Here is a 15,796-nt window from a genome sequence, read left to right on the forward strand (position 1 = left end):
TGATCTGCCTTCTTGAACCGCTGCAGTCTCTGAGGTCTAGGTACACCCATAGTGCTGCTAGGGAGGGAGTTCCAGGATTTTGACCCAGTGATGAGGAACGATGATACATTTCCAAGTCAGGATGATGAGTGACTGGGAGGGGAACTTCCAGGTAGTGGCATTGGTGGCTGGGTCAGCACTTATTCCTCATCCCTAATTGCCCTTGCCCTTATTTGTACATATGTTCATAATAACCAAGTGCGACATCATGGCGCCCTAATAAAACTGGAGTTAATGGGAATCAGGGGAAAAATCTCCACTGGTTGGTTTCATTCCTCACAAGGATGGGGATGGTTGTGGTTCTTGAACGTCACTTATCTCAGTCCCGAAAATCACTGCAATCATTCACAGGGTATTGTCCCAGGCCCAACCATCTTCAGCTGCTTCATCAATGACCTCCCCTCCATCATAAAGTCAGAAGTGCTGATGCTTATCAATGATTAGATGCAAAAGCAGTCTGTTCCCATGTGCAGCAAGACCTGGACAACGTTCGGGTTTGGGATGATACATTGCAAGTAACATTCACGTCCCACAGGTGCCAGGCAATCACCAGCTCCGACGAGGGAGAATCCAATCATTCCACTTGACTTTATAGCATTACCATCGCTGAATCCACCACTATCAAGATCCTGGGGGTTGCCAGTGATCAGAAACTGAACTCAACCAGCTACAAGAGCAGCTCAGAAGCTGGGAATTCAGCAGTGAGCAACTCATTTCCTGATTCTCCAAAGCCTGTCTATTATCTACAAAGCACACAACAGGGGTGTGATGGGATATTATCCACTTGCCTGGATATGTGCAGACCCAACAACACTTGAAGCTTGACACCATCCAGGACAAAGAAGTCCGCTTGATTGGCATCTCATCTGCAACATTCAACATTCATTCCCTCCACCACTGACACACACTGACCATCTACAAGATGCACTGCAGCAACTCACCAAAGCTCATTCAACAGCATCTTCCAAACCCACGACTTCTATCAGCAAGAAGGACAAGGGGAGCTGATGCATGGGAACACCACCATTTGGATGTTCACCTCCAAGCCCCATACCATCCTGACATGGAATTATATTGCGTTCTATCACTGTCACTGGGTCATAATCCTGGAATTCCCTTCCTAATAGCACTATGGGTGCGCCGACACCACATGGACTGCAGCGATTCAAGAAGGTGGTTCACCATTATTTTTTCAAGAGCAATCGGGGATGGGCAATAAATACTGGCCTAGCCAGCAACATCCACATTCCATGAAAGAATAAATAAACAATACATTTCAGTATTGCAACATAGGCCAGAACCTTTCTAAGGCAACAGAAGTCCCATCACCAGGACCAAAAGTGGGAGGCTAGATCCACTGTAACATTTTGCTTGGGGTAGCCAATTAAGTGGTTGCAGTTAAACAGCCACTTAATAAAGATGGCAGCCCACTCCCAAAAGCTCCTGACCCTATCGGAGGTGAGCAGCATGTAGCCCCAGCAGCACAACCACTTGCAGTTGCTTTTGGTGGGGCTGTATCTACCTGATGAGGATGTATCAATGGCTTTGCACTCTTGAAAACAATTAATTGAGGTCTGGGTACTCGAGGGGGAGGGGGGGCAGGTGGGAGGGCAGGCAGGCAGGCAGACCCCAGAGAGATGTGGTGGGTCTCAGGTGGCACCACAGGCTTGATAATGGGCATTCCTACAGGGGCCCCTCCATGGGCCAAAGAAGGTCCACAAAGAAGGCAATCATCCCCTGAAGCCCAGTGAAAGTCTGCCAGTTTCTACTGGACTGTATCACCACATAGCAGAACGCCTTTTGATTGCGAAATACAGAGGTAGGAAGTGGCCTTAACATGCTCTCTTAAGTAGCTCAGCTGGGCTCTGGATGGTGGCTTTTCTTCCATTTGTCCTCCCTCTGTCAAAATGCCATGCAGTGAGAAGATGTCGTGCATGCCACCTGACTCCTTTCTGAGCCATTTTCCCAAACTTTCCATCTTGTAGCCTGTCCTCAGAGGTTTGGTAAAATTCAGCCCATATGGTCACGGGAGCATAAATAGAGATATTATATTCAAAAGTAGGGAATTTATGCTGAACCTTTATAAAGCTCTATTTAGGCTACAATTAGAATATTGTGTCCAGTTCTGATCACCACACTTTTGAAAGTATGTGAAGGTCGTTGAAATATTGCAGAGGAAATTTACCAGAATGTTTCGAGTCCAGTCCATTCCTCTGCTCTTATCTCTGTTACCTATAAGTCTAAATCCCTCAGAAGGCAAATGGAATTTTGTCCTTCATTGCTAGAGGGATGGAGTTTAAAAACAGCGAGATTATGTTGCAGCTGTATAAGGTGCTGGTGAGGCCACACCTGGAGTACTGTGTACAGTTTTGGTCTCCTTACTTGAGAAGGGATATACTGGCACTGGAGGGGGTGCAGAGGAGATTCACTAAGTTGATTCCGGAGTTGAGAGGGTTGGCTCATGAGGAGAGACTGAGTAGACTGGGGCTATACTCATTGGAATTCAGAAGAATGAGGGGAGATCTTATAGAAACATATAAGATTATGAAGGGAATAGATAAGATAGAAGCAGGGAAGTTGTTTCCACTGGCGGGTGAAACTAGAACTAGGGGACGTAGCCTCAAAATAAGGGGAAGCAGATTTCGGACTGAGTTGAGGAGGAACTTCTTCACACAAAGGGTTATGAATCTGTGGAATTCCCTGCCCAGTGAAGCAGTTGAGGCTACCTCATTGAATGTTTTTAAGGCAAGTATAGATAAATTTTTGAATAGTAAAGGAATTAAGGGTTATGGTGAACGGGCGGGTAAGTGGAGCTGAGTCCACAAAAAGATCAGCCATGATCTCATTGAATGGCGGAGCAGGCTCGAGGGGCCAGATGGCCAACTCCTGCTCCTAGTTCTTATGTTCTTATGTTCTCAAGTGCCTATCCAATTTTCTTTCAAAATTATTGATTATTTCTGCCTCAACCACTCATATTGGCAGTGCATTCCATGTCGCTACCATTTGCTATATAAAAGTGTTCTTTCTCCCACCATCCTGTATCTCTTGCCCAAAACCTTAAATCTGTGTCTCCTAATTCTTGTACCATCAGTTAAGAGGAAGAACTTTTTTGTCTGCTTCATCTAAACCAGTCATAAGAGAAAGTACAAAGTTTGAGATCACCTTCTGTTATTGCTTTAATTTCCTTGGAGTCAATATTGTGCGCAAATCAGATTCTGGTGTACTGCATAATATAGTCACTATCACCCTAGTGAAACCTGTGAAGGCAAAAGCTCTTAGACATTTCCAAGTTTCTGTTCCTGAATCATATGGTTTTTTTGGGTGAGGACATTCTGTATCTGATGCATCCAAACTTGTCTCTCATCACTTCTTTCATCATGCTACTTCTCTCTAAACTCAGAGAGAGAGACTGAATATAAGATTATTTTCCACATTTAACTTATGATACTCAAAACAGCAGTAGCAGCTTCATTAACCACTTGCTGAAGTAATTTGCCCCTTACATCCTTTTTGTATGGATATGTTGACTGCACTATGCCTGCCTTAGCTTGAAGAAATGGAAAATGCACAATGAAACATTGAGATGTAATTTGTGAGGGACCAAGAATTCAAATTAAATTCTTGTACATTTTGTGGATGTACTTCAGAGTCGATAATTGGCTAGCTGACAAGTAATGTACATTCTATGAGAGTGAGTGAGAAACATTACCAATTAACATTGCTGCCTTGGAACAAAGAACAAGACATTTCTAAAATTAATAGAGTTGGATGCAAGTCATCAACTGATTGTTTTACAAAGAGAAATGCATGTATGAAGAAATTGTTAGGGGTCCTCAAGGGGTTGCCTCATCATGTAATGCATTGTGCAGAATATGGAGGTGTTTAATTGAATAGGTTTGGAAATTTTGGTTGTATGTTTTACTTCTGTTTTTATTTAAAGAGAGAGAAGGGAATTGGTTAATTGTATGCAGGTAGTGGGCATTAAATGGGGCTTAATTTAAGTCCATAAAAAGACATGACTAAAATTAGTTAATGGGGGTTAAGCGTTGTATGCTTATAATGTGTGACTAAATAAAGATAGAAGTGAGTAAAATTCTCACCTTCATCAACTAGCTTTCTGGAATAGAACATTCAGGATGTCCCAAGCCCGCTGCAGCCAATGTCATACTCCTGATGTGTAGTCACTATTGTGATGTAGGACAAACAGCAGCCACTTGGCACTCAGCAAGATCCCACAAACCGCAACACAATGATTGCCAACTATCCTGTTTTAAGACATGGATTGGAGGATAAATATTGCCCAGGACACTGGGGATAACTCACCTGCTGTTTCTTGAAATAGTACCATATGCTCTTTTATATCAACCTGAGAGACTCAGTTTTAATATCTCATCCAGAAGAAAGCAGGTTTATGTCCTGAAGTGGGATGTGAATGCACAATCTTTTGCCTCAGATGTGAGAGTGCTACAAACTGAACCAAAGCTAACACCATGCACATATGTAAGCACTTAATTTACTCATCCAAAATTTCTTTATCAACAGTAGCTAACCACTCATTAATACATCGTACCAATGCCAATGTTTTGTGTCAATGTTGAATTTGGAAGACTTCAATATGAGAGACCTTGTAGCTTATCATGATTCTGTCCTCACCAGGCAGTCAGACCTGTATATACTCCATTAATAAGATGGCAGTCCCCAGTTCAGAACAGCAATAAATCATTTCCACCATTTCTAAGATGCGATACAAAAATGTAACAGGATTCACAGCAAAAATAGTATCTTATTGTGGGAAAGTTGAAAAAAGTATGCACTTACAGCAAATTCATGATCATGCACTTGATGGAGGGAGTACTAGTTGGAAATAGGTTTGAATTGGGGGAGAGTGGATTTTAGTAAAATAAGGCAGGATCTGGCCTAGGTAGGCTGGGAACATCTGCAGAAGAACAGTGGCGGGCTTTCAAAAAGGAAATGGGGAGGATACGGGCCCAACATATTCTCTCCAGGGTGAAAGGAAGGAGTAACAAGCCCAGAGAACCCTGGATGATCAGAGACATTCAGGATATGATGAGAATGAAAAGAGAGACTTTTAGCAGGTGCAAGGGAAGCAAATCAGTGGAGGCATTAATGGAGTACAGAAAGTGCAGGGTGGAAGTTTAGAAAATAATTAGGAGAGCAAAGAGGGGATATGAGAAAGCTCTGGCTGGTAAAAGTAGGGAAAATCTTAAGATAGTCTGTAAGTATATCAATGGAAAGAGAATAACCAGGGAAAGAGTAGGACCCATTCGGGACCAAGGGACAATCTATGGGTGGAACCAGAGGACATCGGTAGAGTGTTGAATGAATACTTCATATCTGTCTTTACCCAAGAGAATGAGGATGAAGGTATGGAACTCAGAGACTGCGAGGTTCTTGAGCAAATTGACATAGGTAGTGACACAGGTATTGGAGGTGTTGGCAGGTTTAAAAGTGGACAAATGTCCAGGTCTGGATTAATTGTGTCCCCCAGGCTTGTGGGAGGCAAGAGAGGAGATTGAAGGGGCTCTGACCCAAATTTTAAATTTTTCTCTGGCCACTGGGGAGGTGCCAGAGGACTGGAGAACAGCTAATGTGGAATATTTAAGTTATGAAGAGAATTGGATAGACTTGGGTTTTTTTTTGTTGGAGCAGAGAAGATTGAGGGGCACCCTGATCAAGGTATACATGATTGTGAGGGGCAAGGACAAGATGGATATGGAGCAGTTGTTCTCCTTGGTTGAAGGGTTAGTCACGAGGGGACACAAGTTCAATTTGAGGGGCAGGAGATTTAGGAGGGATATGAGGAAAGTCTTTTTTACCAAGAGAGTGGTGATAGTCTGGAATGCACTGGCTGGGAGGCCTCACATCCTTTAAAAAGTACCTGGATGAGCACTTGGCACGTCATATCATTCAAGGCTATGGACCAAGTGCTGGTTAATGAGATTAGGTAGGTAGGTCAGGTGCTTCTCACGTTTCGATGCAGATGCAATGGGCCAAAGGGCCTCTTCTGCACTGTGTAATTCTGTTAACCTTTATAAATATAAAAATATTTCAGATGTTTTATGAATGCAAATCCTTTACTTTTTAAATCTCTTATAACACTGAAAATCTGAGTTGCATTTGATTAAGTTCAGGCATCAAAGAAAGTTCCTCATCAATATATTGCCCAGTACTTTGTAGAGGGCATTGTTGTTGAAAGTTAATTATGGAAACAAGATTTTGGACAGGATTTTTCAGATGGCGGGTTTCCTGCTCTGCCACCCGAAGAGTTGTGAAGATTGGTATTCTGCCAACCACAGCAGCTTTACAGCCATTTACTCTCCATGGAATGATAATTATCTGGAGTCAGGACTCACTCGTGCAGAAGTCTGGCCACAGAGGGCTGATGGCTAGAGCCCTTTTGTTCCAGCAGCACCAGTGGCAGCAATGGTTAGAACTGGGAGGTACAAGCAGTCCTCAGATTCTAAGTCCTGAGTCCATGATCAGGTAAAATTGTGGGATTCTCATGGAGGGGAGGTATGGCCTGGATGGAGGCTGGTATGAAAGGAATGTTGAGCTCTTAACGGAGAGAAGGTGTTGGGGGGGTGGCCATACCAGGGGGAAGGGGGGAGACCTCAGGGTGTGGGTGTTAGGAAAACAAAAATAGTTCTAAGGGATTTGTATTGGTAAACATTATAAATAAGATCCAGGGTGGGATTTTACGGCCTTGCTCATCCCGAAACCATAAAATCCCGCCCAGGTTCAACAGACCTTTCCATGGTCCGCCCCTCGCCCACTCCGATTCCCGTGGTTGGGGGGACGGTAAAATTCTGGCCATAGTTTTAAGTGGATTTAATTTAATGCTTTTGTGCCTGGAATGATAAAAAACCACAACTGGATTGATGCTGGGCAAAGGTGTTTATATGTATGGAGATTGGTTTCAATTCCCACTGTGATTCTATTGTGCTTAGAGAGGGTTATGGTATGAAGAATAAATAGTGCTAGCAGGAGCTGCTTAGCAACTAGAGGCCCTTGTAAGGATAATAAAAACTTTTAAGCTTTAGTTTTAGCTGGATATATCGAAGTTGGAGACAAGATACTGAGGAGTGAACCCCTCTCAACTCTGTCAGGAGAAGCTGGACAGGATAAGGGAGTTGCAAAGATGTAGGCTTCTTAAGGAACAAGATACAATCCAGATAACCAGGGAATAACAGAAAAAATGTTTAAGATTACTGAAGTTGAGTGAATAGAGACCAAGGTATTGTTCAGAAGAATTCAAAGAAGAGTAAACAAAGTGTTCTGAGTTAAAGAAAGAATTGCAGTAATCAGATTTAAAGCTGGACAGTAGCTTTCAAAGGTAAATCAAACATCTGATGCAATTTTAATACAGTCTGTGAATTGAGAGTTAAAGGAATTGTGAACAGTTGCACAACTGTCAAGACAAAGAAATCCTAAAGAGGTTGGTGTAAAATCCTGGACAGGATTTGCGGTTAAAAGTGGAGCAGAAGCTTTGTTTAAAAAATGTAATTTAGAAATCCTGGTCTGGATTTTGGAGGGTGGGTGGGCTGCCCTTGGCTTCATTCACCCTACGTAACATTGTGGACAGGTTGGGGGTGCAGAAGGACAATGAGAAGACCACCTGGGAAATGATACCCGCACTCTGCTTGCATGGGGCCTTCTGCGTATTAATATTTTAGCAATAGTTCCAAGATCTTAATATTTGCATATTTGGAATCCTAAATCTTCCAGAACTCTTCAAAACCTTCTGGTAAGAAATGGTTAGAATCAGCCTGAGTTTTTGCACCATGCTATTTGCTTCCCCTGCTGCACAGCTCTTCTTGCGTTGCTTCTGTGATAGATTGACAATGATTTGAAAGTTTTTTTTTTGTTAATTCAGTTGTGCAATTATTTGAAGCCTATTTAGTTTGAAACAAAAGAAAAAGGAAAATTAGGCCACATGGCCCCTTCGAGCCTGCTCTGCCTTCAATAAGATTATGGCTGATCTGATCTTGATCTTAACTCTATTTACTTGAACATATGTTTTGTATGATAATGGAAAATAACTAATTAAAAGATTTTTAAACACAACACATTGTTTTAATGTATTATGATTTACTTTGTTTTGAACAGAATGTTATGCTGATTCAAACAGTGATGAATCTGATTCGGATTTGTCAGATGTGGCAGAGTTGGATTCTGACATTGAACAAGAAGTCCAAATCAGTTATGATCGTCAGGTTAGTAAATTCAGTGATAGCACTAATGCATATTAGTATTAATGTTTTAATTCAAATTTAATCTTTTCAAAATTATTGTAGACAGATATTTTAATCATTTTCTTTCATGGACCTATAATCCTTTGTGAAATGAGTCTTACAATTAACACTTGCCTTGAAAAATTGTACATACTTCCTTGATTTTACACTACTTTTGTGAGATGGGTATGAAATGCTAACAAAGCATGAGTTCTCCTCACGGCCCACTGTCTCTTCATCTCTGACTATCAGTCAGGACAGTGTGGAAGCTAACCATTTTCCAATTGTCTTTGAACCAACAAGTTGCACTGGGATGCAGGTTAAATGTCTGCAATACACCAGTGGACTATAATTGAAAGCCCGTTCTCATACTGGTAAGAACAGGCTGACTGTGGACATGCTGTGCACTCTGCCTGCCGGTTCTCTTTCTGTACTAAAAATCAATTCTTTTCATGTTTGTGCTTAGTGAACTAAGTATTTTTATCAGTTTATCAAGTAGGATCGTAAGTGGATCATAAAGTATAGCATTTCCAGAAAATCTTAAGTTTTATTTTCAATGTCCTCCTTGATTTGGGGCCAAGAAGGGGAATTGACTGAGTTGAAGGGGAATTGACTGAGTTGAATGGGAAGAGGATTGATGAAGCAGGAGAAATATTTCAGACAAATGAGCTTGCTGGGGACAGAAAAGCAACAGAGCAAAAGCTGTAGAGATACATTGATCTGGATATCAATGGGAACAGGTTATGTGGGTTAGGGTGGCAGACATTTGAACAGGATGCCTGGAAGTCCAGATTTCTTGACATACTGAAGTATTAACATGTGTTTTACATACTTAACAGATTCCCTGTCGAAAGAGCAAAAATGTAGGCAAATGTTTGAGACGTGCAAAATCATAATAGTGGGGGATTTTAATTACCCTAATATTAACAAATATGGAATTAATAAGAAAGGTATCCAAGATAATTTTTTTTACCTCGTGCATGGCAAGCCCAATGGAGGATGGGGTGCAGTACTTCTGGACTTTTAGAAAATGAAGGAATGAAGCTGGGCAGGGGTTGCGAAGCTATAATCATAATCCATTTAAATTTAGGAAAAGGATAAAGTTAGACCAGGAATAAAAATTCTTGATTGGGGAAGAGCTAATTCTACTTATTCGAGATGTGATTTAGCTAAAGATTGAAAACGGAGCTTTTGCAGGGATTTGGGTCCTGTAAACTCACAAGTATATGGCTGCTAGTGCTGTTAAAAAAAAAGGGTCATGTATGTTTCATTCGACACTCTTATGAAAGAACTCTAGAACCAGTACGCTGTATATTTCTCAGGAGGCCTGGGTCAGAGTCCAGGTGAGAAATGTGGAGTTCCAGGGTAGGGTAAGTAAATAGGAGCAGATTGGCAATTTGATGGTGATTGCCACTCCATTGAAGATTCAGCCTGTAGAATATATGATTTGGAAGGTTATGCTGGAACTTTATAAAACACTAGTAAGGCCATAGCTGGACTTCTGATCACCACACTATTGATTGCACCAGAAAGATTACAAAGGAGATTAATTTAGAGGATGTTGTCTAGACTGGAGAATTTTAGTTATAAAGAAAGAGAGGATAGGTTAAGATTGTTTTCTTTGGAAACGGTGAGGCTGAGGAGAGACCTAACTAATTTAAGTGTATAACATTCTGGATTCATATTTACAGAGCATCTTAAGTGGGAAAACAGGTGGTGAATGCTTCAGTAATTATGATATGCCATCGGTGGCTTATCTGCTATCGGCCAGCCCACCCCTGACCAACCACGAGTTTGTGTGATGGAGAAGGCATTTAGGTGGATTGTCTGCCTGTGGCTCAATTGAGGCTTTTAAGTGGGCAATTAATGCTCAGTGGGCAGCAGAAGAGGCTGGTGCTCAACATGCACACTGGCAGGTTTAACTGTGTGGGCTGCAAGCCATTTAAAGTCTTGCAATTGCAGGACATCCCAAAGCAGTCAATTAAACAATTTTGATGACTGGTGACTGTTGTAACGTAGAGTAATGTGGCAACCAATTTATTCAAAACAAAATCCCACAAAACAGCAATGAGATGCATGACTAGCTGATCTGTTTAAATGAAACTGCATGAGAGTTAAATATAGAGCGGGATTTTGGGCGAACTCCCAACTCCTCTTCAAACAGTGCCATGGGATGTCCACCTGAGAGAGCAGACAGGGTTTCAGTTTAAAATTTCATTGGAAAGATGACACTCTGACTTCCTCAGGACTGTACTAAGTGCCAGCCTGGATCATATGCACAAATCTCTGGAATGGAATCACAATCTTCTGACTTGGGGATGAGAGTACTAACACTGAGCCAAGGCTGGCAAAATTACCAGAAATTATGCACCCTTCAGATGTATTTGTTTGCAACTCAGATGGAATGCTGCAGAAGGAAGACAGATTAAATTGGAATCTGGATATGATAGATCTCAAACTTACCTTGGCATTCTTGTCTGACTTTCACCTGCTGCAAACAAATCTACGAATGCAGAAGGGGATAGGGATTCCATATGCTATTGGTAGCTCCTATATCACTCTTGTGTATTGGAGACGTGATATGTGGGACAGACTTAGCTAAAAATGAACAGAGCTTTTTTAATGATGTGTAATCTCTTCCATGATTGCTTCTTCTCTCTCTGTTTCCCACACTACATACATAAAACTCCAATGCATAAATTAATACAGTAGAATTGTACTGAGTCAATAGGTATAACTACAAATACATAACAGTCTTGACCTTTAATAGGTTGGCAGAGCATCGGCAACAGGTCTGTTTGGTGAAAGCAGTTGTACCTATCCCCGTAACCCCATGTATTTACCCCACTAATCCCCCTAACCTATACATCTTGGAACACTAAGAGACAATTTAGCATGGCCAATCCACCTAACCTGCTCATCTTTGGACTGTGGGAGGAAACTGGAGCACCTGCAGGAAACCCATGCAGTCACAGGGAGAATATGTAAACACTACACAGACAGTCACCCAAGGCTGGAATCGAGCCTGGGTCCCAGGCGCTGTGAGGTAGCAATGCTAACTACTGTCCGGAACAGGTTCTCAAAGAACCTCCCAATCCCATTGGAAATTTTATGTAGGTGTTTTGCAAAGATGGCTACTGAATGTATATAATCTTTCAGGGATTGGGAAGGAGGGGTACTAAGTGTACTTTCCTTGTTTCGCAAAGTCTTCAACATCAGTTCCTGCAAGCTCTTGAAGTTTTGAAATGGTCAGACCATTTGCTGAGCAATCCCAGCATAAATGTCAGGTTGCTATCTTTTAGAATTTCAGCCTCCAAAAAATGTTAGTACTTCATACAAATTTATTTTGAAAAATTTGTTTTGTACAGTGGGACTGTAATATTTGTTTTAACATTTAGGTTTACAAAGAAGATCTACCTCAGCTCAAACAGCAAAGCAAAGAGAAAAAACAAGCAGCAGCTTCTCTAAAAAGAGAAAAAGCCCCTGAAGGAAGTCTGAAACTACAATTTGTCCATGGGTACTTTTATAAAAGCTTTTCTTCTATATTTATTTTTTGATTCATTTTGTAATTATATTCCTTTACCATGCATTTGGAGCAACTAATACACGTCATGCAGCCAACCAGTGCATTTTTAAAATTTATTCTTGAGATGCAGGTATTGGTGGCAAGGCCAAAATTTATTGCCCAACCCTAATTGCCCTTGAGAAGGTAGTGATGAGCTGCTACAGGAAACCAATGCAGCAACACTGTAATTAGTTTATTTGGACTGAAAATCCTACTCCAAATTAAGGTTTCCTGTAATAGAGTTGAACTACATGAACATCACTATAGTCAATCATATCCTTTGGCCTCATAAGATTTTTTTCTCCTTTGGCGCTAAACTTCAATCTCTACCCATATCCTGCAAACAGATTCTTTTCTCTAAAGGCAGCATCAGGCATTGCAAAGGAAAGCATATTAAGATACATTTTTTCAATCTGCACAACTAGTGACAATGGTGCAGCATAAATGGTGGGCGAAATTGGAATGAGGGAATTCTGGGATTGCATTATCAGCCCCATTAACTTCATATGAACATTGTAAGGATTTGAATTTCTTGCTACTTGTGTTCACCTTATTATTTGTTCTTTGTTCTGTTTCATTTTTTGATTTTATTCATTTTCCTAAAATCAAGATCTCCTCAGTATATACAAAATTTTGTGAAATATAAAAATATTGGGTGGAATTTTATGACCTCATCACGCCCATTTTACGGTGGGAAAAATTCGTAAAATTGGGCGTGATGCGACTAACGGGAATGGTGCCCATTTTTGCACCCATTCCTATTTTACTTAGAAAGATTATTGGCGCAATCGGGACCCTGCCCAAAACAGGCAAAACGTCAATTTGCAAGTTTTTGCATTAATCACAATGTCATTAGCGAACTTCACTCCCAAACGTCCCAGCTCACCTGCCTTAATAACCTCATTCGCTACAGCTGAAATCAGTCAGGAAGACACCAAGTATAAAAGTTGGTTTCAGGTGCTGGTGCAGTGAGGGTGAGCGAGGAGGTGAGTCTCTGCTTTCAAACTGCTCCGTGTTGCTCAGGAGGGGTTGTTTCGTGCCATGTTGTGTTTCGGGTTGAGGGGGCCTGCAAGTGTGTGTGGAGGGGGGGCAGCGGGGGTGTCGGGCTGCTGTTGCTCACGGGAGTCCGACTTCGGACTCTGCATGGACCCTGGTCTGAGTGCTGACCTCGGGTCTTAGCGCTGACCATCAGCAGAACATATGCATGTCTGTGCCATACACCCTGGCAGCATGCCAGACAGTTTTATATTGAGGAGCTCTGATGCCCCAGAGGTCTTTGAGGAGGAGCCCAGGGTGCAGGTATGGCTCATGGGGGACATGGGATACCCGCTTTGGACTTAGCTGATGACGCCTGTGCGGAGGCCCGAGACTGAGGTGGAGACCGGATATAATGAGGCCCAAGTTGCCACCCGTTCAATAGTGGAGCAGTGCATCGGGCTCCTCAAAATGTGGTTCAGGTGCCTGGACCGCTCTGGCAGGGCCCTCTAATATAGGCTTCTGACATCGTCTCGCATTGTGGTCGTGTATTGTGCCTTACACAACCTGGTGCAGCAGCGAAGAGACATTTTGGAGGAGGAGGACGTGGAGGCCGACCAGCTGGGCATCGCTGGGGACAAGCCTGCCCAGCAGGAGGAGGAGGACAATGACGAGCAACACCACCCAGACGCTGGAGGGCTGGCGGCCACCAATAGTTAGGCATGAGAGGGCGGCGAGGAAGGCGCTGATCACCACAAGCTTTGGTTACTAGGGGCCTGTGTTGCCGCATGCGGGTTCCATCCCCCCGCCCCCTGTGCTGTCCTAAAATCTTCTTCAACATTTTAACATCAGAGTGGTGAGCCTGGGTACGCTGTTTTAGTGAGTTTTTGTGGCAGGCAGGAGGGTGATGATGACTCACTATGTGCCATTGTGATTATGTCCTGGTACTAGTCTGACTCCTACCTGAGCTCCACATGCACGTTGGCATCTGGGCCCACATCTGGGTCGTGAGTAAGGGAGCACTAAACACCCATGCAGGACCCCGGGGCAGGTGGGGGGAGGGAATCTCTCCTGGGCTGAGTGGGGGGAAGGAATCTCTCCTGGGTTCTGGGGATGCCATGGCAGGTGTTGTAAGTGGCTGCCAATGCATGCCACCTGCTTGCAGCCAGTGAATGATTTGAGTGCCTTGATTTTCACAGTGGCAGTGCGCTGCCTCCCCCACTAAGCTCAAAGTGCAGGGTCTCCCCGGTGACCGTCGGGGTAAATACATTCCTGGTAGAGGCTAATCAGAGACAAATTACTCACTGGTGTGGGGTGAAATAACATTTATTGGTGGAGGTGGCCAGCTGCCTACCACACCCAGTGGCCTGTGATGCCCTTGCCAATCGTCCTCTGGATGGCCCGAGCCGGCTTCCAGATGTCAGGGACGTATCCATGACACCCCCTGCATCCACTACTCCTGAGATGTCCCGGTGTCAGGAAGGGAGGAATCAGAAGGTGTAGTCACAGCTGCAGTCACTTGGGTGGAAGGCCCCATCATGGGTCTGAGCCCTCTCTCCTCCCTCGGGGTTCCTTTCGTCCCCTAGGTCAATCTATAGGATGGCGGTGCTTCTGCAGTGAGCTCCAGAAGCTGTGGTGTCACCTAGTCCTGCCAGTCCTGGAGGACAACCTGTATTCTTGCCATGGTGGCCAAGCCCTCTACAATGGCCCTCTGAGTCAGGGGCTACCTGTCAATGGCAGCAGCAAGTGCCTTCTGAGACTGGACCACACTCTACAGTTCCTCAGCCATGACCCTCTGTGAGTGAGCCACATTCTCAAAGGCTGCTGCCATAGCCCGCTGTGAGTTGGCGCTATCCCGCTGGATCTCCTGCAAGCTCTGCAGCCTCTCTGCCATGACCCTCTGTGAGTGGGCCACATTCTCAAGGGCTGCAGCCATAGCCTGCAGTGTCACTGCACTGTCCCACTGGGTCTCCTGCAAGCTCTTGAACCTCTCAGCCATGGGCTGCAGAATCTGTGGCTTCATGTGTCTTGGCCATCGCTTGGACCCTGCCACTCATGCTGAGGATTTCTTACCCCAGGTTTTCCACCATGGACGCCACCCTTGCAGTGTGGCGTCCATGGTGGCCCTTGCTATTGCACCCGGGCAATAGCTGGTCTGTCTGAAAGCTTTGGACTCCTCCCAAACTGGCTCTGATGCTGCATCTCCAGCAGCAGAGGGAGAAGTGATCGCACAGGCCTAGCATGTGGCCTGGGGTCAGCTGAGTCCTTGCCTCTGGCAGACCCCTATGTGCCCAGAGGCTCAGACGTTCCCTCCTCCACCCGATGTACATTAGCAGATGTGTTGTGCGCACCAGAGAGGTTTCACCACTAACTTGACCCACCGATGCAAGAGTCTCTGGGATGGTGAACTGAGAGATAGAATATGACACAAAACTGGTGCCAGCCTCGGAGGTCCCTTCATCTGCTTCCTCCGAGGAGTCTTCCGAGCTGTCATGGGGAGGATGGGTGGGAGCACCATTGGAGGCCGTAATGCCAGATGGCCCAAGCGCATTGGGGTCCCTTCCTGCAATGCAGGGTACAAGGTTAAGTGCAAGGGAGGGAGAGGAATCTGGGCTACATGCAACTTACTTGAGATATCTCCAATGAGTGGAGGATTGGCAGGTGCTCAATTCTCTGCTCCAGCCCGGCCATGCTGTCACTAATGATTCGCATCCCCTCCTCTCCCACAAACTCCAGGTGCCCATTCCTCAAAGGGGGTGAGGACCTGAATCTCAGGCACACCACCCCCTGTCTTCACCCTTTCCCAGCAATTATGGGCATTCTCCTCCTGCGGGGCCAGAAGGAGCCATGTAAAAACCTGATGGCACGAGTCCTGGAGGGTATCAGGGGGCAGCCCTCAGTGGGCAAGGGTTGTGATACCCCAGAGAGGGAGGTGCTTGGGGGTCAGGGGCTGGAAACATACAGG

The 15,796-nt window shown here is 44.2% G+C and overlaps 1 protein-coding gene across 1 annotated transcript in view; it reads left to right on the top strand.

Annotated features, from left to right (window-relative positions):
* The window catches only part of LOC144504500 (echinoderm microtubule-associated protein-like 6), a 376,096-nt gene that overhangs the window by 163,526 nt on the left and 196,774 nt on the right, over nucleotides 1–15,796 (top strand). The window contains exons 13-14 of the mRNA XM_078229865.1: nucleotides 8,167–8,273; nucleotides 11,690–11,808. Of these exons, the coding sequence (XP_078085991.1) occupies nucleotides 8,167–8,273; nucleotides 11,690–11,808 (226 nt within the window). The remainder of the gene's footprint in view (nucleotides 1–8,166; nucleotides 8,274–11,689; nucleotides 11,809–15,796) is intronic.

This window comes from Mustelus asterias, chromosome 15, assembly GCF_964213995.1.
Source record: "Mustelus asterias chromosome 15, sMusAst1.hap1.1, whole genome shotgun sequence".
Classification (NCBI taxonomy): Eukaryota; Metazoa; Chordata; class Chondrichthyes; order Carcharhiniformes; family Triakidae; genus Mustelus; species Mustelus asterias.